The sequence below is a fragment of the Mesoplodon bidens genome (assembly GCF_964165515.1).
Source record: "Mesoplodon bidens genome assembly, chromosome: 12".
NCBI lineage: Eukaryota > Metazoa > Chordata > Mammalia > Artiodactyla > Ziphiidae > Mesoplodon > Mesoplodon bidens.
In genome coordinates, this window is record NC_138168.1 from 14,249,731 (window position 1) to 14,277,665 (window position 27,935).

Below are 27,935 nucleotides of genomic sequence, written 5' to 3' on the forward strand. Positions count from 1 at the left end.
ATATATGGGGTAATAAAATGGCAATTTTTGTTGAGCAGAATCTACATTAAAAACTTCCTAAGTTCCCTAAGGGACATAAAAGAAGACTTGATTAAATGGAGAGAGATGTTTTGTTCTTGGAGGGCATGACAGTGCTATAAAGGTGTCACTGCCACCCAGACTAATTTATAAATTAATGCAATTTTTACAAATAGCGGCTTGATCAAATGATATTAAAGTTCACTTGGGATAATAAATATATTCGCGGATAAGAGAAAAAATAAAAGAAGAATAATAAGGAGGTTAGCAATATCGTATTTCAACATACAATAAAGCTATAATAATTGAAATAATGGAATACTGGCCCAAGATTAAGCAGTATATCAATGCAATATAACAGAAACCTCAGAAACAAACCAACATTTATAATAGAATTTTAGTAAAGAAAGGGCTGTATTATTCAACAAATAGTGCTAATAATTGAATAATTTCTTTGAAAAAATCTGATTCCCTTCTTTGCGTTATACTCCATATAAATTCCATATAAAGTATATAAAAATAAAATGAATTAATAAGAACTAGAAGAAAATCAAGCATTATTATCTGATTTTGCTTGAGAATGAGAACGAAAGTCATTTAGTGCATAAAGGCAAAATAAGAAATCATAAAGGAAAACAGTTTTACATTTGACCACATAAAAGTTATATTTACATATAGAATAAGATTAAACATAAAAATGAGAGGCAAGGACCAACCAGGATAAAGCCTCTACCATATAAGATAGAAGTAGTATCTTTAATATATAAAGCATAGCTACAGTCAAAAAAAACAACTAGTAGAAAAATGGGTGAAGGATGTAAACAGGGAATCCTTGTCAGTTCCACTGTGCACTTTTTAAATTGCAGGATTTTTACCCTGGAAATGAATATACTGGAGCTTTTCATTCAATGGAAGCATTTGCATATCGGATAAAGGTGAATGTTAAGAGGGCTCGTCTCTGATAAGATGGTTCTTCCAACAATCAGGTCTCACACTTTGAACCACTCTCCCCTAATGGTATGGCCTCTTATTTCCATAGTTATACCGGAGACCTTGTCAAAAACAATAACCATATCCCTCCATAACCTCCACTGCATGCATTCCAACCTTGGACCACCATCTTCCATCATTCTACATCACTCCCTTGAGTACCTTGAGCCCCCAAAACTTTTGATGTCACCAAGATCTCTAATCCATCTATGATACAAATTTTTCATTATCCTTCATTGCCTAGATGGCCCCTCCTCCTGATTTATCTAGTTTAAATTCCACAGTCACTTGTTATAATCACTCCCTTGTGTATACTGTTGGCTTCCTGGCCCATTCTTGCTTCTTGCACTCACTTGTCAAAACTGGAGCCTTGTTTAAAGCCAGCTCCCCTCCTGTTCTGTGCCTTTGCCTGAGCGTATGTACATGGTACAGAATCTCACTTCAGTTCATGACCATGAACCTCTAGGGCAATGGTCCCCAAACTTTTTGGCACCTGGGACCGGTTTTGTGGAAGACAATTTTTCCACAGACTGGGGTGGTGGAGGGGGGACGGTTTCGGGATGATTTGAGCGCATTACATATATTGTGCACTTTATTTCTATTATTATTACATTGTAATATATAGTGAAATAATTATACAGCTCACCCTAATGCAGACAGGAGGCGGAGCTCAGGCGGAGCGGCTGTAAATGCAGACGAAGCTTTGCTCGCTCGCCTGCCGCTCACCTCCTGCTGTGCGGCCGGGTTACTAACAGGCCATGGACCAGCCGAGGCCCGGGGGTTGGAGACCCCTGCTCTAGGGGGTTCTGCTCAGCCATCACACTCTGTGGTCCGTGGATTTTCCCTCTCTCTGAGAAGACCTTCTCCTTAAATCTCCAACCTCTTCTCCCTACCACACTCTCAGATGATGAGCTGGACTCCTCCATCTCTGAGAATACTGAAGCAATCAGAAAAGAACCTCTACAGATGCCAACCAATTCATGTGCCCACATACCAGCATCTGTACCCCTGTTCTCTGATTTCCCAATGGTTACCACAGATGAACTATCCATGTTTCTCTCTGAAGCCAAACCCTGCATTTATGCTCTAGGTTCCCTTTCCTCTTACCTATTTAAGGATGTCATTCCAGCAATTCTCCCCCTCCTTCTATCTCATCATCCTCCTCCCCTTTCTTCAGCACAGTAACAGTCTGCTACTTCTGTGGTCTTAAAGTTCCTTTTAGCAAACCTTGCCTTATCTCCTCCAGCAGCTGCCGGCCCATTTCTTTACTTCCCTTTGCAGCAAAACTCCTTAAGCACTGTTTAAACTGTATTTGCTGTCTCTAAATCTTTTTTTGTCATTCTCTCTTGCACCCATTCAAGTCCAGCAATTGGTCCCACCAACACAGTGAAACGGTAATCATTCCTCTGGTGCTACGTGACCTCTATATTGCTGAATCCAGTGTCAGTACTTCGCCGTCCTACGCGACCCCATCCTACTTGACCTATCTGTAGGACTTGAGGCAGATTTTCACTCTCTCTTCTTGCTACGTGATCTTTGCTTGATTTCCAGGAAGCCAACATTTCCTCCTACTTCCCTGGTCAATCCTCCTCAGTCTCCCTTGCTCGTTCCCCCTTTTCTTCCTGATCTTAAGGTTGGAGGGCCTCGGGACTCAGTCCTTGACCCTCTTCCATTTTTTTGAGTGAATAAACAACATTCTTTTTGTTTTTAATTTTTTGTCTTTTAAATTAATTTTTATTGGAGTACAGTTGACTGATCCTCTTCTCTTTTAAAAAAATCTACTGTCATTCTCTTGGTGATCTTATCCAGCCTTCTGACTTCCAGACAGTATCTATATGCTTAGACAAGCAATCTGTATCTCCACTTAGACTCTTTGTTATTATTATTTTTTATTTTTTGGCTGCACCACGCAGCATGTGGGGTTTTAGTTCCCCAACCAGGGATCGGACCCATGCCCTCTGCAGTGGAAGTGTGGATTCTTAACCACTGGACTGCCAGGGAATTCCCTTAGACTCTTTTTTAAACTCCATACTTTTATATTGTACTGCCTACTCAATACCCCCACTTTGCTATCTAATAGATACTTCCAAACTCAGTCCCATGTCCAAAATTCTACTCTGGATCATTGTCTATCTGTAGCTTTCCTCATTTCTGCTGATGACGCCCTGCCATGCCAGTTGCTCAGGTCAACACCATGGAGCCGTCCTTGACTCTTCTCTCAGACCCACATCCCATCGATCCTGTCTCTCTGCCTTCACAGCACGTCCATAACCTATCTGCTCCTCAGGACCGCCACCGTTTCTGCTCTTATCTGAGCCGACATCACTCCCCCGTCTACAGGAACAGTGTCTTCCCTGCCTCATCCTCACACGCCAGCGGTGGGCCCGATCACTCTACTACACAGAAACCACCGCTGGCTCCGTATTCCCTCAGAGTGAAGGATAAAGTCCTTACAATGGCTGGTGAGCCTCTTTATTAATTAGTGCTTCTCAAACTACCTGTGGTGAAGGAGCAGTTTACTTACTTATTTATATTCTAATGCATCATGATCCAAGGTGAGTCTACTGGTCACATGTTTGGATATCATGGCAACGTCAAAAGTCAAGTTGCCAGACAAGTTGCTTAAATGCTTTCTCTCCATCTCTGTACTCACCTTGCCCCAGAATCCATAACGAGTCTGCAGAGTGGCACTGGCCCTGCACTGGTCAGTGAGTAGCACTGACCTCAACATGGCGGGGCTGCTCGTAACCGCCACCCCACCTCTCTGACCTCATCTCCTACCATACCCCCGCGCTCACTCCCCGGGTCTCCTTGGATGCACCAGGAATGGTCTGTCTCAGGGCATCTAGACCTGCTGTTTTTTCTTCTTTAAAAAAATTTTTTTTAGTTGTATATATTTAAGGTGTACAACATGATGATTTGATATACGTATACATTGTGAGATGATCACCGCAATCAAACTAATTCACATCCCCATCACCTCACACAGGTCACTGTGTGTGTGTGTGCATGTGTGTGTGGTGAAAACACTTAGCAGATTTCAAGCGTACAGTTTAGCATGGTTACCTAGTGTCACCTTGCTATACACTACATCTCTAAGAACTTACTCATCTTGCCTGGAACATTATTCTTTCTGGCTTGAGGGGGCTTGGCTAACTGCCCCCTACCTCTTCCAAGTCTTTGCTCTGTTTTTGCTTTCTCAGACCACCCGATTTAAAATGATACCCTTCCCTTCCGCACTCCTGATGCCCTTAACCTGCCTCTACTTTTTCTTTCCACAGCACTTACCAACAACATTATTTAGTTATTTGTGTTTATTCTTTTAGTTTCTGTATCCCCTTCTTAGAACATAATTTTTGTCTCTTTTGTTCCCTTATACATCCCCAAACCTAAAACAGTTCCTGGTCCAGCAGTAGGTGCTCCATAAACATTTTTGAATGTTGAATCAGTGATCACACGTCTAACCCTGCACTTACCTTTATACCAGGAAATCCTTCTAATCCTGGCAACCCCATCGCACCAGGTTCTCCCTGTTAGATATGAACATAAGAACACAGAAGCAATGGTCAAAAGGTTTTTTAAGCATTGATTTCAAAAGCAAAGATAGTTTTTGCCTAAAAAATACTCCCTCAAACATCAATTGGTAATTTAGCAAGTAAATAGTATGCTCTATTTTCAAGCATCTGTATTCTTGCACTTGATATTTGGAAACAGTTTGAAAATAATGCTATTCCCTGGAGAAGTATGAGTATCTTTTCTAATTAACTGTTTTTATCCTGATGAAGCATCTGCTCTGAATAAATCCCTCTAGTCAGTGCTAACTCCAATTTCAATAAGAATTAGAAGGAAAGACTGGGCTTTAATAAACTTTGCCAATTTATAAGGTACCTAAGCCTTCTAGATTATCAGAAAACAGGACTAAAGTCTTTAAGAGTGGATGAAGATGGAGCTCTCAAAGTTTATCATCCCTCAATATTTCCTGGAGCTGGACATGAATTGTGGATGCTTCAGAGGACAGCCCAGGAGCAGTTATTTATGATGGCTGACTGAGAGGAGACAGGTAAGCATTTCTGCTAAAAAAAAAAAAAAAAATCTGTTACATATGCTGGTGTCTGGTCCCAGATGATTGGAACCTGTAGGTCCTCAAGGAACCCATTTAGAAAGGTCAGGGTGAAGGAAGCTGCCAACTTTGAACAATAAACATTAGGGGTTTTAAATTAAGAGAGATAAAGTGGATAGTTTGATACCTCCTTGTTAATGAATTAATGTTAACTGCAAATATTTTCTTAAGACACTGGATGTTTCAACATAATCACATAGAAAAGGTAGCTTCCCAAGGCCATTCTCTGTAAATGTATTTTTGCATGCCTAATTCTAATCTGCTTCAAAAATATTACCAACACTCTAACTTCCATTATGATTTATGATATTGTCCTTATCACGGGATGCTTAATGAGGAAGCATATCATTTGATCCTTTCTTTGCTTCAAAAGCCTTTTTAAACAACTACCAATATGTAACCTGTCAATCAGAAAAGAAAGATGTTCAGATTCTATTCTGCATGAAGCTGTGTAATAGATGCTCTGGGTTATTGACAAAGGAAATAAGCTCTTTGATTTTCTTTGTTTATATTCTCAATTATCCTTAGGACAGAGGAATTGGTTGGACAGTGCTCAGCCAATCAAGCAATGTTTGTTTGAAAGTAGCTAATAATAAATATTTAATTGAAAGCCAATTATAAATTGAATACCAAGGGAATGACATGGAGTGCCTCAGAAGATAATAAATTCAATTAAGGGTAATTTTTATCTGTAAAGGTTCACTGAGAAGATTAGAAACAGTGGTACAGATCTGGTGTCCTGGGATTTGAAGGCTGCTGGAAGAGTATATCTCCCCACACCTACCCCAATGGGACTCTTCCATTTTCTGCTCTGTGACTTGTGACTCCACCATTCCTGGCTTATCTATCTCTATGCTATGAGGTAGTCTTTCTCTATTCGGGGCAACTGGTCGGAAATGAGTTGCCCGGTGGTGATGACATGGAGTCCAAAGGAATAATCTAAAGTTTTATCTAAGATAAACCTGAAGGTTTACTCGGTAGTTAATTTCATGATTCCACATTTCTGTTTTTGTGCTTCACCCACTTAATTCACATCTCTAAAAGCAAGGAACGTCATCCACTTAGTTTTTATTCTTTATTCTTTGTTGCAGCTAAAAAATTTTGAAGCCTAATCTCTTCAAATTCTACTCCACGCTTGTCTACATTTTTGTTGCCACGCACTTTCGAATCCAAGTGAATTATAATTTATCCTTTATTATAATACTTTTTAAAAAGGTTTCTCACCTTAATCTACAGTTACTAATTTAAAAACCTGGGTGTTCCAGAAAAGTCAGCGAGAAGCCTATGTGTCCCTGAATGATTCAGAAGGGATGCTTGTGTGTGTGAGTATGAGAAGGACAGACCAGGAGGAAATTTTTATCAATAAGATGAAAGAAGGTTCAAACTGGAGCGAAGGATATGCGGGGGTAGGTGAAAGCATTAAAAAACGTTACAGATGAAGAAAGCACAGCATGAGTGACGAAACAACGGAAACGTCTAAATGACATATTCGGGGTTTGGAAAATGCTACAAACTGGGCATTTCATAGGGGAAAACACATTGTCTTTTAATATATATTGCCCAATAACAAAAAATAAGCTCTTTCATGCATCTCCTTTGAAAATCTATTTAGATGTAAAAAGATTGCTTTTTATGGCTCTTCTTTGGCTTGTTTAAAATTTATTCATCTAGTTTTACCAAACTCCACTGCAATGAAAGGGCCTGCAATTTCTTCCCACGGCAATGGAAAGTGGTTTGAAAGTTTATTTCAGTTTCAGATACATCTGAGTTTCAAGTATATACCCAAAGGTTAAAGGACATAGAAATGAAATATGAAGGACAGGACACATGCCTGAAAAGGACATGACAGGAAAATCTGCCAAGGAATAAAGGGAATCAAATTGCACTTGGCAGAACTTTTACAGTGCCACTCCATGGCTGAGAAGGATGCTTAACAATCATTATCCTTCGGAAGGCTGGAGCACAGGATCTCTTCCCAGGCGGAGGGGTGGCCTCCTGGAACATCGCTCCTAATAAGCAGGGTTCTGACAGCGCACCACATCACCTCCAGAACAACTGCCTCAGACAGTCAAAGCAAATGAACAGTCCCTGTCTTGTTGTAGTGTCAGTGGGGGAGATTACAGACCTATTAAGCAATTTCTTTCCAATAAACAGTTTTCTCCCATGATCTACTTAACATGGAATCAATCATCAAAATAGTCCTATCAGAAGACAGTGTCCTATTTCTCAGGAGCTTTATATGCATCTTCCTCCAGCCCAGGGTGATTTTCAAAATCACACTGATGGAAGAGCGTCAAGGGCAGGGACACATCAGGACCGAGGCATCCTGAAACGAGGAGGTGCCCACTTCCTCCATGTAACCAAGGGACATCTCAGAAGGCAGGCATCTCTCCTGAAGGTCTTCTTTCAAACTCGAATAAAGATTTGTTTTCTAAATGACACAAAACATGGGAATATACATACCACTGGGCCAGGATCACCTTTGGGGCCCTATAAGAAAAATATGAGAAGTTATCTTCAAAATAAGGACCGAAGCAAACTTACAAACTATGAAGAATTTTTATCTAATTTGCTTTAATACACATAAAAATATCTGTAAGTTTTGTTTTGCTATGGTTTGGATTTGAAGCATAATAAGATGAAGAAATATAACTTGATGGAACTCCCATGACGGTGATTGCTTGGACATTGATTTAGTCCTCAGATTTCCAAAAAGTGGCACTACTACGCAGAAGGCTGTTTTCCTTTATTTTGACTGTGTACATTTTCCCAATGTTATTATAAATGGATTCATTTATTTCCTCCTGCAGACAATTTTCTTTATATTTGTAACACATACTTTTCAGTGAACTTAGGAGGTCTGTGTGTGTGTGTGTGTGTGTGTGTGTGTGTGTGTGAGGCTGCTCAGCTAAAATATTCTTGGTGATAAACAACTGTACTCACAGGGGGGCCAGGTGGCCCTGGAAAACTGGGAGCATTCACACCTCCCTTCAAAAGAAAAAGACAAAGGTGAGAAGAATTTGTTGTAATCCATAGCCGGAAAGTGATTTTACGTAATTAGAAAAGTAAATACCTGGATTTTATATAAACTGCTCATTCCATTTCCTTCATTGAATGGTACACCCTTAGAAGAGAAATGAAACATGGAGTTATCCTTTGAAGCTAATAGTGAGCATCTCTACCTTTTGTTCTTTCACCAAATGATATTTTTCCTACTCTATTTTAGAAACTGAGTTTAATGTTATCGGTAAAAATTATAACGCTCCCATTTTTGGTTCTTCTAAAGCAAATGTAGAAGAAAAAACCAGAAGGCATGTGAACTCCACCTGGAGCACGCGCACACACTTTGGGTGGGGCTGTGACGAACGTGCCGGCTTGACAGATGAGACACTAATGCATTCAGAGGAAAATATTTGCTCATTAAAATTCAGTTTCTGAATTGCAATTTATGCTAACTGTTTACAGCCTGCTGACCTGCAGGCCCTAACACAGGAGTGCTGATGAAGATGTGAATAGGGAACAATTTGGCTACTGAAAGGTAATTTTTTTCCACACTCTCTTCATACTAAATAGAAAATTAAGGGAAATGGGGGAGATGATGTTACTCACAACCCTGCATGGATGTTTCTACAAAAACATATTCTTTAGAACAATAGGGAACAGGAACTTCCTAATAAATTGACCTGTGAAGGCAAAGTCCCAGAGTAACTAACACTTAAAGAGAATGAATCTGAGAGGCTTTCAAAATCATACATTTTGGCATTCAGGAAAAATTTGTATATGAAAATTTTAGCTAGGATCTTCTAGCCTTCTTTTAAAAAATTCCCATAGAATCATAACCTGCGTTTTCCTTTGCTGTGATTTCCACGCTTCAGCTGCAAAACCGAAGAGCCATCACTGCCGTTTTGGGAGCATGGTGGTCAGTGGTGCTCAGGGCGCATGATTTGCATGCATCTTCCAAACACTTGTGAAGGAAGGAAAAATGCTCTGTTTATTCCTTCAGTATTTCACTTGTTCATTGGACAACTGCTGAATGTCTACTGTATTTAGTCCTGAAGGGGGAAGGATACTTTTGTCTGAGATTTCCAGGGCCGCAGTGGAGTGCTTCACAGAAAAAACAACATTTAATTTGTTTTGAAGAATACATAGTTTCGGAGAATCGGGGTGGGGGGCAAGGGAGATTTCTTAAGTCCATCGTAAAATAGAGGTCCCTTTTGGGAGCTCATGTTGTATTTTGCTGTTCTGTCCACTGGGGAGGGAGGGTATTTTAGGGTTTGAGCCTCAAATGCTGCCTGCCTTGCTTCCTTGTCAAGGGAGAAGGTAAGTCAAACAAAAATGAAGAGCATGTTTAGGCAAACAGAGTGCCAGTGTATTCACTGATGTGCGCAAACGTGCGATTGCATGCAGACTAGCGATGTATCTTTGTTGTCTTCAGCATCTCAAGAAACTCTTTTCAGTGGAGAAAGCTGAGACGTGAAACTGCACGGCAGCCATACCCTTCCTGTCTCTTGTTTTTAGATGAGGATGGTACTTAAGGTGAGGACTTGGGCCATTTCAGGGCGTTACTCAGTTTTCCTGGATGTCTCCCTTGCATATAGGAAGCACACATGTTATTAAACTTCTGATTGGTTTTCTCCAAAAAAAAAACAAAGTCATGGATGAATTTTGCCCCTTCTGGGGGAGTCTGGCTTCTTCACCTCTCCCTCTGAGGCAGGTGGGAAAGAACGCTTGGCCGGATGGACGCTGTGATGCTGTTTGAGTGAGACCCCACTTGAGGGCAGACTTGCTCCGGAGAGAGGCCCCTGTCCTCCCCAGCCTCCCGACAATGTGCACGTCTGTCTCAATCCTTAGCACGAAAGCAACGGTGGCCCTTGTACATTTCATTCACTAGGCGCCATATAAATAGAATCTCCTTGCATCTCGGGCATCATGGATGGTAATGGACACACAGCACACCACAATTTTTCTACCAACTCACACTGCTGGAAGGGATGTCTTTTTACAGCCCCTGTCTTTTCTGTGAATGAGGCTCGTTGAGGTTAAATGACTTTCCCAGGGTCCCCCAGGCAGGAAGTGGAGAGTAGGGGTGCACAGTCACTTGAACTGGGTCCACAGCAGGGAGGCCCCCAGCCTGCAGATCCGAGCAGTGTGCCTCAGGGCTGAGCTAATGCGGGAATTAGGGCTCCCCTAAGCCACCCTGGCTGTCATTCACATTTATACATAAAACTCAGATGACTTTTATCCTTGAGAATATCTAAATGTAGTCTGACCTCTGAGTCCTAAAAGCTTTTTTTTGATTTCAACTATAGGACATTCTGAAAAAGGCAGAAGTACAGAGATAGTAAAAAGACCAACAGTTTCTAGCGGCTTGAGGGACAGGGAGGTGAGTGATGAACAAGTGTAGCACAGGACGTTTTCAGGGCAGTGAAACTGTTCTGTCTGGTACTGTAACGGTGGATACATGAGGTTATGCACTTAGCAAAACTAATGGGCCATACGACCGAAAAAGTAACCCCCAAGGTCAACTGTAGAGTTTAGTTAATAATAATGTATCAGTATCAGCTCCTCAACTGTAAAAAATTCTACTCTAAGAAAGAAATTATATTACCTAGATAGTTAATGTGACAAATAATATTTCTTAACATATACTTCATAATAATAATTTTGTTATACACGCCACTGAAAAATCATTATATCAGAGTTAGAAGGATCTTTATACATATGTTTTTGGTTTTTAAGCCGAGATAAAATTCACATACCATAAAGTTTACACTTTTAAAGAGTACAATTCCACACGAATGTAAGATATTAATGATAAGGGAAACTGCGTGTGTGTGGCAGGACCATGTCGGAACTCTTTGTATTTTCTGTGAAATTTTCCTGCAAACATAAAAAATCATCCCCCCAAAAAAAGTCTATTTAAAAAAACAACAAAAAACCAAACAAAAAAAGTAAAATCCTTTTTTTTTTCTTTTCCATTATGGTTTATTACAGGATATGGAATATAATTCCCTGTGCTATACAATAGGACCTTGTTGTTTATACAAGTCTGAAGTAGATGCATGAATTTATGTTTTAAACCTGAAACAACTCACAGGTGGTCCAGGTGGTCCAGGTCGCCCAGGGGGTCCCTCGCTGCCCTGCAAGGGGGTACACAGACCAACATCAACGGCTTAGACATTTCTACTCCAGGTTTATGAACCCGACTGCGCTTGCTCAGAGAGCCACATTCTGAAGTCAATATGACTTGTCATTTTGTTCACCCTTGCAAAGTCTTATTCAGCGGGGCTTTTCCCTTCACCTGGAGAATTAACATTACTAGACCACGGGAAAGGTAAATGCCTTTTCCCACAGGCATTCGGATCCTCACAGTGTGAGCACCAGGGATGAAGCTTATTTTTAGATGGAGCCGGACAAGCAGGTGACCAGGTCCTGGACTTCGAGTGCAGCTGGGGGAACTCTCCCCACATGGGGGTGCAGAGTACACTTCCTGAAGGCTGGGGCAGCTCAGGGACATGGCTCTTTGGGTCAGACCCTCGCTCCTAGCCTCACCTCCACCACCTTCATCTTTTGGGAACCAGAGAGGGCATCCACATGCTTTGACTAAAGTGGAAAATCACAACCTGTGTGTGTCTGCAGGAGGAAAACCTTCTTTCACATCCTAAGTGAATATCAGGCATGTCTCACTGAGCAGAAGTGACCGTGGTACAACGCTGTATAAGGGAAATGTTCTTTACAATGTAAACAGCCTCAGACATTCTGCTTCCAGGCAAAGCAGACTGAAAATGAAATGTGGGAGAAATGCATTCAAGTTGAAACTTGAGAAATGGGATTTCATCTATATTTTGAGAAAACATAGGATGCTTATTGGTCCATGATAAACAGAGGTATGATACTCCTTTTGGTGCCTTTAACCAGTTTTTCCTGTAACTGCTTTTTTTTTTTAGAATAATAGCCTCATAAAATCTTTTGAGTCCCTCAATATCAGGGGCGATGGCAAGAAATGGTTAATTAAAAAAGAATCCAGAGAGAGTAAAATTCCTACTTTAAAATGCCCAAGAATTCTGAGGGATTTTAGTCTATTTCCATAAATTTGATGAAGGATTTCATTCCAATCTCCCCATTTTTTCAATAACCAAAGAATCCTAGAAACCTTTTGGTTGTATCTTTATCAAGAAAAACCAACTGTAAAGTTTTTCCTGCAATGCATCTGCCTGAGAAGGAGTGACCATGAGTATACTGTATCTTTTCCCAAACTGCTCTGATGGCGGCTCTCTCTCTAAGACACATGGGACTCTGCTAGCAGTATCTTTCAGAGAATCATGTCACGGTTCTCATGAACTGTGAGAGGACAACAAACAAGGAAAATATGCGCCTATTGAAAGGACTTTTTTTTCCGGCACAATTAATAGTCATATGTTCATTCTGTGCCCCAAAACTCATCTCAGTGTGGAATTCCCATTAACTTCAGAAGGCAAATCTCTGACTGAATAATTTCCATCGAGAACAGATCAAAAAGGCTGGTGGAGGTGGGCAGGCTCCCTGGGATGCTATCAGAGAAACTGTGCTGAGGCTGTCCAGAAGAAGCACGTTGTTGCCTTTCAGTCTGGGGGGGTTCCTTTGCTCCTTGATGCCATTATGCCCTACTGTGGTCATTTTGGGGTAGAAGCCACTTGAGTGGCTCATATGGGCTCCGGATTCTTAAATTTCTCTCATCCAAAGAGTTAGTCTGTGTGACTCATGTGCTGGCTCTATCACACTGTGGGTGACACTTTAGATCCTAAATTGGGCAACTGTGTGATCTTCCTGCTGACCACAGCAACCCATCTGTCCTGTCAACCGGACTCCCCAGGAAGCAAGTTGTCTGGGTTCTTTTGCGGATCTCCCCTACGACCCTCTGAGGACAGAACTTGCAGATTTTCCCAGCAAGCACATCATTGACTGGAATCCTGGTTCTGAGAGCTAGCCTCCTGTCGGGAGCCTTGGCCCCTGCGGCTGGACTTCCAGATACAAACTACCTTCCTGCGCCTCATCAGGAGGCGACCCTCACCCCATCCTTCCCCACGGTGGATGCCCAGGACGCTGAGTCCAGCTTGGACGTTTGCTGTGTGGCACCTATGTGCTATTCATCCTCTTCCCTGGGAACATATCTCTTGTCTTCAGACCAATTTTGGGACCTATGTCTTTCCAAGCCCACTGCCCTGACATCACTCCTATAGTACCTTGAGGCTTTGCTTGATTTTATGGATTTCTCTGTAAGTAGGCTCACCTTGCCTCTACCCCAAGCCCCAATTTGGACAGTAAGTGAGGCTTTCCCTCTGTACCTTGTCACCCTTTGTTCCCGAGGGGCCAGGATGTCCCGTTCTTCCCAACAAGCCCTGTAAAACACAAAACTAAGTTTGTTACAGAAACAACAACTAAATGGCCAAGGGTACTGGAAGTTGGTTGCTCAAACTGATACATTTTGAAGGTCATTTGATCCTAATTAAATTAGTCCTATAAGCTTATATTTCTTCAGGCTGATACAGCAGCTGTATCCTGCTGATAAGCCCTTGGAAGGATAAAATTTGTATTTGTGGTTGCTTTTTCACCTTTGCCAACCACATTTAATGACCTTAATTGGAATTTTTTAATACATTTAAGAATTTAGCCTTGCTGTTTAAATGGCAATTTACATAGCATTATGCCTTCCTAAATGAGCTATAATTTTGGTGGTGATCAACATTTTAAGTACTTCACAGAGCAGAATTAACAAGGTGAGTTATGCGATCTGCATTTTACCAACGGAAAATAAAATTTAGTTTAAATTCTTCTTTGAGAATAGAGTTAGCTATCATTGCCATGGCTCCTTTCACAACTCTTTCTCTTAACTTTTAATTTTAGTGTACAACTTAGAGCCAGGTTTGTTCTATATAACTGTGGTGAAAGCATAAAAGGTAAAATTTTCATTATGGCAAACCCATGATTCAAAACTTGAAAGAACATGATTACATGCTTACATACCATTTGCCTAGGCACTCTAAGAAGGAAAGAGTTGGAAAAATTAAGGCTTGAGTAGGGTTGCTAGAGTTAGCAAATAAAAATACAATATTTGGGACAAACATGTTATGAAAGTATTTATTTACATGAAATTCAAATTGTGCCTCATGTCCTGTATTTTAACTGGCAACCCTAGATTTGAGCTCTGCTTTAATGATAGACTGGGTTTAGCAGGTGGGAAAGGAAAAAAGATTGTTTTAAGCAAACAGGGTAACTGAAGACAAAAAGGCCCTGATGCTGTGTTTGAGAGAGACAGCGGAAAAAAGTGCCAACTAAAGTAGTAGAGCGTATTTTAAGTCAGAAACAGGAATAAAAGTAAATTGAATCTGATAATCCTTGACCCGTTTTTTTTTTCTGTCTAGAGAATAAATTCTTAGTTTATGGCGCTTAAAAATGTAAGGGTGTAACCATCTGAATATCTGTCCCTAAGGTTGATGCCAGAAAAATTATAGCTAAAAAAGATAACGCTCCTCTACATCCAACGTCTATTCAAATAGACTTGCGTCATCACAGTCTGCTTTCTGGTCTGGTAGAATTTTCATGACAAGTCTCCACAATCCCGAGCAGCCTTAAGGAATACTAACAAAACTCTGAGATGTTGGATGCTACTTTCCCCAGCAATAGCTGCATAATCCACACAGAGGAACAGAGAACAAAAAGCAATAAAGAATGTTCGTTCACTTTGCATCATACCAGCAGATATGGACTGTGAGTGAAACCATTTTAGCAAATACTTACAGGGGGTCCAGTTGGGCCAGGGGCACCTGGAAGGCCCGGAACGCCTTGAAGACCCTAAAAGAGATAGTTCCTACCATAAAATCTGTTACATCATTGGAAACAAAACATTTTAGTTCATCAAATTTTTTTTTTTTTTTTTTGCGGTACGCAGGCCTCTCACTGTTGTGGCCTCTCCCGTTGTAGAGCACAGGCTCCGGACGCGCAGGCTCAGCGGCCATGGCTCACGGGCCCAGCTGCTCCGCGGCATGTGGGATCTTCCCAGACCGGGGCACGAACCCGTGTCCCCTGCATCGGCAGGCGGACTCTCAACCACTGCGCCACGAGGGAAGCCCTAGTTCATCAAATATTTTGACGATTGAAAACTACCCATCTTTGTTGGCTAATCAAGAAACACATTTGTCATCTGCAAGCACCTGTTTTCTAAGAGTAAGGATGGCGAGCTAAAATGCCACGACATGGAATTTGTTACAAACATAATTTAATGTGTTGGTGATTCATAGAACATTTCTGATCTCCCAGAGCCCCTCCATTGACAATAGCATCTTTGAGAAGCCGGCACTGCTGAAGCATGAAAATACAAATTTCAGATGAGCAGAATGCCATCAAAGAAATACATGGTTACACTAATGCTTTTTTCAGCTGGTGGAACAACAGACTTTGTCTTATGATACAGTATTTAGTTTAGCTGGCCAGTTCATTATAAGAAATACAGCTCACCGGCAAATTTAAATTTAGAACCCTTTAATGGCTTAAGGGTAAACGTGAAGAGATAGCTTCTTAGGCCCCGCCTAAGATTTGTAGCATCATGCTAATTATACTGGATACATTTATATATTCAAGGAAGAATTGGTAAGATTAACTGATAACTCGTGTAATTAATTTGTTCCTTTACCAAGTAAGTCAGCAAAAGAATATTAGTTAAATAAGTTACATAAAATCCATAATATGAAATGCTTTGCAACTGTTAAAATCATGTTTCAAAAGCTATTGAATAACAAAGAAAAGGAAACGTTACAAAACGTTACATAGAGTAAGGTCCAAATTATTAAAAAATTAGAAATGCACTTCATAAAATATGAGACTGATAGAGGCTCATAATGCCTTATCTGGAAACTTTAGTGTCAGGTGTGTTTCAGGGTTCTGAATTTTCAGAGTTGTTTCAAAGGGAACACAGTGCTCATACTGGATATTACATAACATTCCCATGGCACCTGAGGCAGCACCTGCTAATAAACACACAAATATTTCTATAGCAAAACATATGATAGTCTCACAAAGTGGGATAAACAGACTAGCTCCATATGACTTCAGGTCAGATTTTGCTGCCAAATAAATTCGCTGCAAACTTGGGAAAAATTTCCCGGGTTTTCAGAGGCATTTGAACTTTGGAATTGTGGATGAGGGGTTGTGGACAATAATATGACTTTTACCAACAGTCGGAGAAGTACAAATAGGAATAACTTTTGTCTTTTTAGTGCTTTTGTGTATTTCTTGAATTTTCTATAAGGAACTCAGATGACTTCTACAATGGGAAAAATATACTTTTAAATACCCATTTATTATTTCAGATAACCATATGACGTGTCAATTTCTATTTTGAACGGTTCCACTTTTTCAGGATTGAATTTTCTTTACTGAGTAATCCTAAAAGGATTCATTCATTGTTATAATAAATTCCTTTACCCTTTACTGTGATGAAATATGCATTTTATACATATTATAAATACCAGGTGAAGTGACCATGGTAAAATTGCTACGTAGTTATCTATGGGAGCTCTAGAGGAACGAAGTTCTACAGGATCAAGGTTCTTTGCATCAATGGGATTAAGGACCAAGCTCTGCCAGGTCTGTCCATCTAATGCCTAATGGGATCATATATTCCTTCAGGTTTTTCCATGTGATGGGAGGTGAAGAAATGCTGGAAAGGCTCTCCTTGAACGTGCCGAAATTCCTCATGTAACAAGAGTCTTGGGTAAAATCTTATGTATACTTGTGTTAATGTGGACATATACTTTCTTCAAGATGGTATCATCCTCACTGGCAATGCTCAGTGTGTGTGCGTGTGTGTGTGTGTGTGCGCACGCATGTGCACACATGTGCCCATGTGCATTTGTGGGCGGTACACATTGGCATGTTGTATGGACTCTTTTCATTCCCCCACCATTAACTTGTATATGGGGTTATAAGTGGAAAGGAAACAAATTTCCTTTGGGAATAGGTCTCTAAATGTCTGGAGATTATAAATGCTATGCCACAAATTGCTTTATCTCAAAACACCCACATTTCCATAAAATTCTCTCTGTATGTACGTGTATAAGATATGTGTGTTCATATGTATTCTTTTTTTTTTTTTTGCTACTTTTAGTCTCAACACTGAATCAGTCTAGAGATGCTGAGTGAGTCTTTAGGTAGTCCAGTTTATAAGCTTGGGACTCATTAACCTTTGATGACCACATTAAACTTTAAAGTAAACCTCAGTCCATAAATAAAAAAAAATCATTCTCAGCCATCTTTCTCTGAACAAGCTGAAATTCTGTAGTAAGGGTAAAAGTTACTATGGATGTATAAAGGGCAAGCAGGTAATTTTACAAGACAAGAAAGGTCATTAAAGAAGACAAATACCTATTAAAGAGTAGGACAGTCAATTTAGCATATTGTACCAAACTAAAATACAAATTAAAATTTACTGCATAGTCAAGGATCATTAGAGCTAAGTTCTTTCCCTATTCTGATATTTTGATTTTGCAAGTCCTACCTCAGTTGCTACCAAGAATATTTATTTTTCCATTGTTACAACTTATGGCTGACAATATTTTTCACATCCTATCTATCAATTATTATTCTAAAATATTGTAGAAAGACCTGGATTCCAAGCAAGAATTCCCTCTGACTATGAGAGGTAAATCTGTGTTCTATCAGCATCGCTAATTTGCTACCTTGCATTGTGAAACAACATCTGTAAAAACCGTTGAGGGTAATGTCACTTTTGTAAGAGCAATAAACCGAAAGGCAACTCCTCTCTTTAAGTTCCCAAATGGGTTAAATCGACCATTGGATAATATTAAATAATAATTGGGAATTCCTCAAAGAGACAGGGTGTCCTTCTGCATCTTTTCCACTAAGGGTAGAACAGAAATCTTAGATTTTGTATGGTTAGATATTATATGCATATTAAAATAGTATAGTTTATTGGCCAGCTGGAAATACATATGTTCTTGGGCAAAGTTTCATTCACTTAAATAAATCAACAAATTAAAATTTCAGGGAGTATCTGAGTCCAAGTAGAAGCCAAGATAATATTCAATATTTCCCACCTGCCTGAGAGGGACAAGCTGCATTGCCCCATTACCCGCCAAAGGCCCAACTGAGCTAGTATGTTACTTCAGGTTTATTCATACTATTCATGTGATATGAAGAAACAGTGAAGAATCTCCTCCTGAACTAGCTGGAATTGTCTATCTAAGTGCCTTGTGCAAAGTCTGGGTATGCTGTGTTAAAGAGTCAACAAGGTGTACTTAAGGAAAAGCAGACTAAAATAGCGAAGGAATTAGGGAGGGATTTCAGTTCACCAGCAGTGCTAAGGATTCTGAAGAATCAATAAAAGTTAACTTTTAATAAATTTAATTTAGAGTCACTTATGAAAAAACGTGAATTCCAATTATTTCCTGATCCTTTTGTTATTACATTCTCAATTGCCTTTAAAGCCTACTTCTTGAGTCTAGGCAGTTAAAAGCTGTTAGACTATTAAAATCAGACACTGTGCTTGTACTTTAGTGCAACTTTCTGTGGAGCATGAAGATGCAAAAGCTCAATAACTCTTCCTCATTTAGAAAATAAAATGCCTTTACTGTTCTATTTACAGATGAAAATAAATGTTGTATTTCTTTGCTCTTCAATTTTTAACTTGGAAAAAAAAACAAGCCAATCCTCACAGTTTTCTTGAATAGAATCCATGTTAAATTAAAAACAATAACAACGATGATAATTTATAATGTGAAATATATAACTCCAACTCAGAAAAAAGATCTACTTTATATCATTTTGATTTTCTGCATTAACATTAAGGTTACTATATGCCAGATGGCTTACTTACTTTCATTAAGAATTATTAGTATCAAAACTGTTTAACAATAATTCATCATCCTAATTGGTTTTTCTAAGAGTTAATGTGAATTATGCAGGAAAGAATGCTATCCTGAGCATCAGTGTGGCTGAGAGTCAGAAAATTATGCCACCATCTCAAGAGCACATTTGACTTTGAACCTCAGTGGGAGGGTGGGCAGCTGATTTAAATCAGTCCAAGCAGACCCATTTGATAGTTTTTTTTTTCTTCCTCCCAAGAGCTAGAAAGTTGAGCAGAGATACAAACAAACCAAGGTCATTGAAACTGAGTCACGTTACAGCAGCGGCCCAGGGAAGTTCTGCTGAGTTCTGGAGCTGCCCTATCCCTAGGCTGGTTGCTAACTATCCCTTCAATTCTATGAGCTACTTTGGGATTCTTTTCAGTAAACCTCCTTTTCCTCTTTCTTCTTGCTTTTATCTTGAGAGAGCTGGAAGTGTTACCTGCTATGAGAAAACAGAAACGTAGTAACTGATATGTTAACTTTGTGTTTGAATTCCCTTGTCTCAAAAACTGGATCACTGAGAATAAGCATCAACGTATTATTTAAAATGTGTTAACATTTGGAAAAAACCTTTCTTTGTTTCTATTTGTTTAGCATCAAACATGAGATATAGGAAAATTGATGTCCTTTTGTTGTGTCACATGGAAAGAATCAACAGTAGGGCTGCATGATCAGAGAGGAGCCTTTTACCTCATTGCCTTTCTCCCCACGTATCCCGGGGTAGCCTCGCTCTCCTTTGCTCCCCTAGAGACACAATACATTTAGTTAGTACACTCAGTCATTTTGTCATCTTTTGGGAAAATGAGCATATCTCTTCTCAGGACACTTGGGGCATGTCATTTGGACAGAATCAGGGAAAAAAGTAAATGACATCTGCAAATGGCTTTTACACCACTTTTCCAAAATATTTTTAGAAAAAGGACTGTATTTTAAAATGTATTTCTTTTTTTTTACCTGGAATTAAAGGTTGCACAGAGGAGAGACTTCCTTACCTTTGGCCCATCTCTGCCTGGGACTCCTGGAGGACCTCGTGGCCCTACATCGCCCTAGAGGACAGAGCAGTCATAGCTGAGAGAAGGCACCATGTGTCACCTCCAGGGTCCACCAACACTTAGCCCCCTTCTTACCTTCTGGGCTACAGAATCAAACTGTCCAGGCTCACCAGCGCCTGCTTCTTCTCCTTTGTTGCTTTTCAGCCCAGGGACACTGGCTTGGCAGTTGCCACAGAAGTTCTAATGAAGACAGAGATAAGGTCACTGGAGATTCATTATTCATTGATTGGATTTGAACTTCTTTTTGAACTTTTGTGAGAGTTGAGTGATAGCCATTGCAATGTCACTCTACTTTCAGAAACTTAATTTATTCAATTTGAAAGACTACTTTTGGGGAGGCAAAAAATATTTTTAAAGATAAACTCATAAGTCAAGAACACAGAGTTTCAATTGCTTAGTGGCATGTTTAAAAAGGGAGGTGGCAATAAAGTTTGGAATAACCAGCAAGATTACAGAGCTCATAAAGCCAATAGCATAAATCATAAGAAAGAAAGAAAGAAAGAAAGGAAGGAAGGAAGAAAGAAAGAAAGAAAGAAAGAAAGAAAAAAAGAAAGAAAGAAAAGAAAGAAAGAAAGAAAGAAAAAAGAAAGAAAAGAAAGAAAGGACGAAAGCTGTGAAGCAAGGATTTCCCCTTTTGAGAGCCCAATCAGTTGGAGAACCCTCAACACAGCTTACAAACCTTTTATTTGTTAGGGGAAACACTCATGTGGGAAACAATTATTTGAGTTACTGAGACTTGACTTCTAAGTCAAATCTAAGTGCAGATAGGAAATAAAGTGGAGCCACCTTTCCATCGCCTTCTCTGTAATCTTTAGCTGATCTGCAAGGGCTTCAATTTAGGCATCTGAGCCCACAAGATAAACTTCCTATCACATAAAGCCTACAGAGGCTTATTTTAAAATAAACTGTTATAAAAATATGATCAGGAAAGGCATAAAATAGGGACTACTGAGTGGGGGAGACAGCTTAAATTTAACAATTGACCAAAGGTAGGACAATCTAAGCCTCAATTCTTCCATCCTTTTAACCAAAGGGCAGAATCCTTAAACATGAAGAGGGAACAGAAGCTTGCTGTTGAAGCTGGCAAGAAAGCCCATGAAGTTCAATATTTTTGACCCAGTGTATATCAGCACAAGTTTGATTTCCAAACATATGCTCCATGGAAGATGAATTTTGTATGATATTGAAAAGGTTCTGAGGCAATTTGCCTAAAAAATGCTGGGTCAGAACAGTTCTCTTTATGGTTGTCCTTCTTAGAGCTGGAATACATGAGAAGGAGTTGGAATGTGCAGTTTCCCAAACTAATTTTACCACTAGGATCATTCCACTGAGCTAATGTACCAGTACAGGAGTTAAGAAACGCATACATAATTGTAGAACCACCCCTACTAAATCTGAAAAACTGTGAAGGTAGAGACGCTTGAGGACTTCAGAGAACCAAAAAGCTTTCCATATTTCAAAAAGTATAAAGAATGTCTACTGTATCTGTAGACATTATAACATGGCATATCAATATATAGTAACATTTTAGAATGGATTATTCAATTGATTGCTTTTTTATTCACAATGTTGTGTTAATTTCAGGTAAATGGCAAAGTGATTCAGTTATACATACATATATATCTTTTTTTCAGATTCTTTTCCCTTATAGGTTATTGCAAAATATTGAGCATAGTTTCCTGTGCTACAGTAGGTCTTTGTTGGTTATCTATTGCATACAGTAGTGTTCATATGTTAATCCCAAACTCCCAATTTATCCCTTCCCCCGTTTCCCCTTTTGTAGCCATAAGTTTGTTTTCCATGTCTGTGGGTCTATTTCTACTTTGTATATAAGTAACATGTTAGGATGGATTATTCAATTGATTTTTATTGAAGTATAGTTGATTTACAATGTTGTGGTAGTTTCATGATTGTTTTAATAAAACATAAAAAATGGAAATAATTACAAGTCGACTGGATTTTCTAGAGTCATTTCAAACTGACCTCATCTTCTTTAGGGTAGGGTTACTAGAATGGTAAATGAAGGAAAAGTGGATTTCATTAAGGTTCTTGAAAAATACCTTTTAAGATTTTTCTCACAGAGAGGATAAAGACGTATCAGTTATTAGCTAATGCACAAGCTCGTTCAAAGAAGGACTGATACACAGATTAACCTGGAGGAAGGTCTTTGAAGGTATACATCATTTGGGCTGGGAAATACGTCAGTTCTTTTCAACACTTTATCCAAACACAGTTTTTGAAAACAGAAAGCAGGACGATCAAGTCCGCTAAAGGCTTTAAGACAGAGTGGGACAGTTAATGTATTGGGTGACAGGATTAGGATTAAAATTCCCATATGCTTTGGGGAACTACATGCTTCTCTTCTACTGAATACAGCTTGCTGGGACTGTCAGTCAAGGGTCCTGTCCACCTCTTGCCAACTGGCTCCCATGAGACTCAGAACCTCCATGAGGTGATGCTGGGTCTGGACCCTGGCAAGGGCATTTATTAAGGGGATGCTGCCCTGGTGAAACTGTTGACTACTTCCATGTCTGAGGCCATCGGAGCCCTGGTTCTTTTCCCTGTCAGAGCCTGCTTGCAGTCTTTTTGTCTGTAGTGGGAGCTGCCCCACATCCTATCAGGATAGTCAAGAATTTTTTTGATCCTTAAAGAACGCTAACTGTTCCAGAATGATGTAACTCCTACAATCCTGCCATTTCCAACATCACTGGCCTCGTAAAGAACATGAGACTGACTGTCTGAGGACCTGCACTCCTGTGTTAATGTCGCACTTACTGGCTGTGTGACTCTGAGCAAGGTACTTAAATGAACTCCTCAGAATTTAGTTCTCTCGTATACAGAATGGGAAACTCCACAGCCTGAACTCATAGGATTCTTGTGCAGATTAAGTGAGATGATATAAGTAAGGCAGTGTGTTGCCTGGCATGTAATCATAACTCAACAAACACAAGATCCTCCTGAAGCCCCATAAATACTATTTTCTGACTTATGAGAAAATGTTGGCTTTTGAAAGTCTTAAAACCCCCCCTCTATGTATTTATATCTACATTTACATTTGTATTCATATACTATTCTCAAAACCTTTATCACCTGACAAATATATTTACTAGAATTCTAGTCTTGTGAATTCAATTCAACAAATATTGCTGCCTGCCTACTACTGAGTAAGTTGTTGCAGGAACCATTGGGCTAAATGCTGGGAATATAAAATAGATCACATATACACACACATAGCTCATGTGTGTGTGTGTACAAATATACTGTCCACTCCTACATTGACAGATACGACACATGAGGTTTGAGTTGAATATAAAGGGACAGACTTTCATTTGGGTTCAGTCTTAGCATTCCACAAAGAAACATGCAAATACACAACCTCCAGGTGTCCCATGATCAACCTCCCCCCATCTGTTTTACAAGTAAAATAGAGGAAAGTATCAGAGAAAAAAAAATGGTAACAAGATTAATTCCCTGTGAGGTGGGTGATAGGTAGAGATCATTTTTATTTAACAGAGTCACAGGTGTTAGGGCAATTGTCAGCTATGGAATTTTGTAACTCACTTTGTAAAATCCCATGACATAAAAACTTGCAAGCTAGCTGTTTATTGAGCAGCATTGCTTTCCATCCTGGACTGGCCAGGGCGGAGACCGTGAGAAGGACTGGGTTTCACAGTGATGAGCCTGGGTGGGTAAACACCGTTAAGAGAAGGCTATTGCTGCAGAGAGAGAACATCCACTCAAGAGTGCTAATGACACCGTTCCTCTCCTGAAGCTCATCTCAGAACTACCACCTCCTCCCCTGCCCCCCTGCTCCTCCACACCCAAAATGAGAGGCTGGTAAAGAAGAGAGTGGGGAATTAGTATCAGTGCCACTAGATACATACAGATACCTGTTCCTTTTTCTATCTGAAAGATGTTCTGCCATTAAGAAACTGAATTTTAATTCAGGCTAAGCAATCAACTCAAATTCTCGTAAAGATTTCCTTTCTGATTTTTCCCAGAAATTAACACATAATTTCTTACATAGTCACAGAGTACCTTGAACAAGGCCCCAATGTCTCCCAAGAGAGGAAGTGCAATCTGTGGATAAGGAGAAAAAAAACCCCAATACATGTAATTATACATATACAGGCCCATGATACAATACAAACATAATGAATGCAGATAGTTTCCCTCAAAACACCAGGCCAGCTGAGATTTGTCACCATGGTGACAAATGGTAGGGCTTAGAAGAGTCTCACCATCAGGATGGTTGGCCAACATGATGTTTCCCATCCAGAAACAGACACAGGACTCGGGCAGTGCTTTGGCCTCGTGTCTTAAAGCATCCTTTCAGAGAGACACCGTAAACCCCAGGAATGATTTAAAGGTTCCCAGTCAATGCACATACACACATGATTCACTCAGTGAGGGAGTTAAAGGCCACGATACGCCTCTGCATGTAACTTATAATGGCACATGAGGCTCAAACGGTGGAGGAGGATTTGTGAGACAGAACCGAGAGGCCAGATTTGGGTTTTATTATACAAAACTCTTAATACAATGTCATATACCATATGGCTTCGTAAATTATAACTGCCAATTTGGAGGCTATTTAAAGGGATTTCACTGTCACTCAAAGCAAGGTGTAACCTAAAATAAAACTTCGGAACACCCATTTAATGCCTAAACCTGTTCTGAAAAGCCTACTCAAGCCAGTTTTGTAATTTAACCATTCCAGCATTCTTAAACCCACCGAATCAATAGATATGTACCATATTGTGGGAAACTTACCTGCAAACTTTCATTTAGAAAAATGAAATTCATTTAGTCACTAGCATTAGAAAGAATAGAATCTGTGGCTATGTATTTTAACTCAATTTTCCATGGGATTGAGACATTATACACCAAGGTTCAGCTTGGGGCAGGAACTGTACAGCTGAATTATACCCTCAGGAAATAAGTATTCGTCACACACACATAAATGCTGAAGTAGCTTGAATTTTTCTCCCCTCTACAAAAAAATGGGGATAAACAAAATCACTCAGCAGTCACTGAGCATTCTAATTATTTTGGACAGCAAAACTTGCTTGGTAGGCTGTTTGGCTTCTGGGTGCATTAAAGATACATAAATAAGGCACAGTCTGTCAACATACCGGGTCACCTGGGGGGCCTGGCAGACCTGGCTTTCCATCCCTCCCAGGAGCTCCCTGAAAACAGAAGCAGCATGTTCAAATCTTTGCACCTCGGCACAGGTTCAGATTAAAACAGGTGTGAGGGAGAGGGAAAGTAGGTAAAAACTGTCCTTACATCGTTCCCTGGGGTCCCTGGAGCTCCTGGCAACCCAGGGAGACCTCGAGGACCCTGGAAAAGGGGGAATATAGTTACTTATAAAGATAGTCTTTTAGTAATTGCCCCCCCACCCCAGTCAGCAAGATGGATTTGCTGTGCCAGATCACTTGGTTAAGTAGCTTACCTGAATCCCTGGCTCTCCAGCTGGGCCTTGGGAGCCCTGAATAGAAGGAGATTCAGTGATGAGAATTCTGCTGGGAATGTCCATAGATTACCCAAGTGGGATAAAGGGCCAAGTACTGTAATTTACATAGTGGACAGCAGGGCTTGCCACCCTGCACACTCTGAAAACTCTCTGCAAAGCTGGCCAAGAGTTCTGGGTGGCAGGTGAACACCTGACCAGATGCAGTGCTGGAAGCACCACTGTAACTGGTTCAGACACCTGGGCCGCCCCTGAGCCCGCCATCGGTCCCTGCCCACTCATGGGCACACAAACAACATGCCCAAGTTCTGTCTGCTAGACACTGGCCGGCCACAGGGTAACCGGCTTGGGGCTTCCTTTCCTTCCTGCTTTTTACTGGGAGTCATTTCTCTGAAGAAATTGCCAGAACCAGTGTTCAGTGACGGGAACTGGAAATAAAACTTCAGTTATTCTTTTCTATGTTAGAAAACTGGAATTTGGGGTAACTAAAATGAGGCTGGGAGATTATCAATGAACCTAATGATGACAGATCCATCCCCATCTCATGACCATGGACCCCTGGATGAGGAACTGACTCATCACCTGGGTGAGTAAAGAGCTGGGGTCTCAGCACCTGACTTCACTACCTGCTCACTGCCTTTTCCCTTCTTACTTTTAAATAAATATTCATATTGTCAAAGCTACCTTTTGCTCCCTTTCTATTTATACTGTGTGCTTAAGTTATTTTTCGTTTGTTGGTTTACTTTTTGCTTCAACCTCCTTCACTCCCCTAATAATTTCCTGACCTACTTTTTTACTTTGTTTAATCTCCCATCTCCAGTGGTCTTTATATTCTCACCCTGGAAAATCAAACACAAGCCACACACAATATAAGCATTCACTATTTACATCTTCTTTTACCTCTCACAATAATTTCATTTCAAGGCCAATCCCCAAATTAATGTCTTTAGGATAACCATCTATTTCACTTTTCTTGTCCCAAAATCTTTTATCTTTTTTCATAGTAAATAAAAAGTTTTATCTCTTACTGCTATTTAGTCCACAAGTATGCATACAATGATCATTATTATCATTATTACCCTTATAGCTAAAACACATCAAAAATTTTTCTATTATTTGTCTTAACTATCAAAACTATCTCTATTTTCTCTTCTCTAAGATATTACATAGAGATTTTTTATATCATCTCATTTATAGGCACTCCATTCACTTTAAAAGTAACTTTTCATTTTATTCTAATTAAAAACAAACAGTAATATATAATAACCTAATATTGGGCATTCTCATAATCTTACACTCATTTGTACTTTTAAATATATAGAATGGAGGAATAAAGTGTTAAATAACTTCCTCTAATTCAAAATCAGTGTATGTGTGATTAGCATCTGTAAGTCAATAAACAGTGGGTACCTTCTGTGCTTAGGATATAACCACAATGCCATTAATTCTTGCTCTCTGACTAGGATTTTTTGTATATCCTCTGACCATTTCACTCTTTTCTCCATATTCAAATTTGTTGCTGGATTTTATTTCACAACATTGGGTCAACAGGGTTTCAAAAACTTGATTGAATTTCACTTACAGTTTGGCCAGGAATTCCTATCCCTGGGGGGCCTATGTCACCTGGGGAGCCGTGGATACCTGGCAGTCCTCTTTCTCCCTGTGCAATTAGATGCTTCTGTTAGTGTGAGGCTCAAGGGACATGGATTTTCCAGTTATATTTCATTAATTATTAATTCTTTAAAAATTATCTATGATATTTTTACCTTTGGCCCTCGTGGACCAGGTGCTCCAGGATTTCCATCTAATCCCTAAAAGAAAAAGAAGAGAAAAGGAAGTGAATACATTTATTTTCCTAAAAAGTTTAATTACATCTTAGAAGTCATAACTCAAAAATATTTCATTGCTCTTCATCTTTTTTGAATAAACCTTTTCTGTAAAATAGTAAAGAAGAGGGAACACAAATTTCACTAGGCTACAGATTTTGTATAGTTACTTTAAAATATAAGATGTTTTCATCTTTAAAATGAGGCATCTGATATTGGGAAGTATTTATTACTATTCATATAAAAGGTCAAAGGGGATGAGAAAAAAAGGCAGATGAAACAGGCATATGGGTTGGATTCTCCAGCTATCCAGTTTTCTATGTCCTGGGATTAGCCCAGGACACATGGACATTTTTTAAAGATGACCACCTATGGCTATATATGCAGAGCCTCTAGAAAGGAAATTTCAGGCAGTTCTTCTGTTTTAAGATATTGTCCAAGGAAGATTTATGGTTTAAAACTAGCATACCTTACTAGGCTTCACAGGTTCCTAAATAGTCCCTGCAGAAGCTTCAGGGGCGCCTATGAATCTCCCAAAATTGTATGAAAAATGGT

General features: G+C 39.8%; 1 protein-coding gene across 1 annotated transcript in view; it reads right to left on the reverse strand.

The window, feature by feature from the left end:
* Positions 1-27,935, reverse strand: part of COL19A1 (collagen type XIX alpha 1 chain) — a gene marked incomplete at both ends in the record, with an annotated part of 357,838 nt that overhangs the window by 31,695 nt on the left and 298,208 nt on the right. Inside the window, 16 exons of the mRNA XM_081251264.1 lie at positions 4,485-4,538; positions 7,592-7,618; positions 8,072-8,116; positions 8,202-8,252; positions 11,224-11,268; positions 13,453-13,506; positions 14,906-14,959; positions 19,720-19,773; positions 20,022-20,075; positions 20,157-20,261; positions 24,120-24,161; positions 25,217-25,270; positions 25,371-25,424; positions 25,537-25,572; positions 27,137-27,214; positions 27,321-27,365. Of these exons, the coding sequence (XP_081107390.1) occupies positions 4,485-4,538; positions 7,592-7,618; positions 8,072-8,116; positions 8,202-8,252; positions 11,224-11,268; positions 13,453-13,506; positions 14,906-14,959; positions 19,720-19,773; positions 20,022-20,075; positions 20,157-20,261; positions 24,120-24,161; positions 25,217-25,270; positions 25,371-25,424; positions 25,537-25,572; positions 27,137-27,214; positions 27,321-27,365 (852 nt within the window). The remainder of the gene's footprint in view (positions 1-4,484; positions 4,539-7,591; positions 7,619-8,071; positions 8,117-8,201; positions 8,253-11,223; positions 11,269-13,452; positions 13,507-14,905; positions 14,960-19,719; positions 19,774-20,021; positions 20,076-20,156; positions 20,262-24,119; positions 24,162-25,216; positions 25,271-25,370; positions 25,425-25,536; positions 25,573-27,136; positions 27,215-27,320; positions 27,366-27,935) is intronic.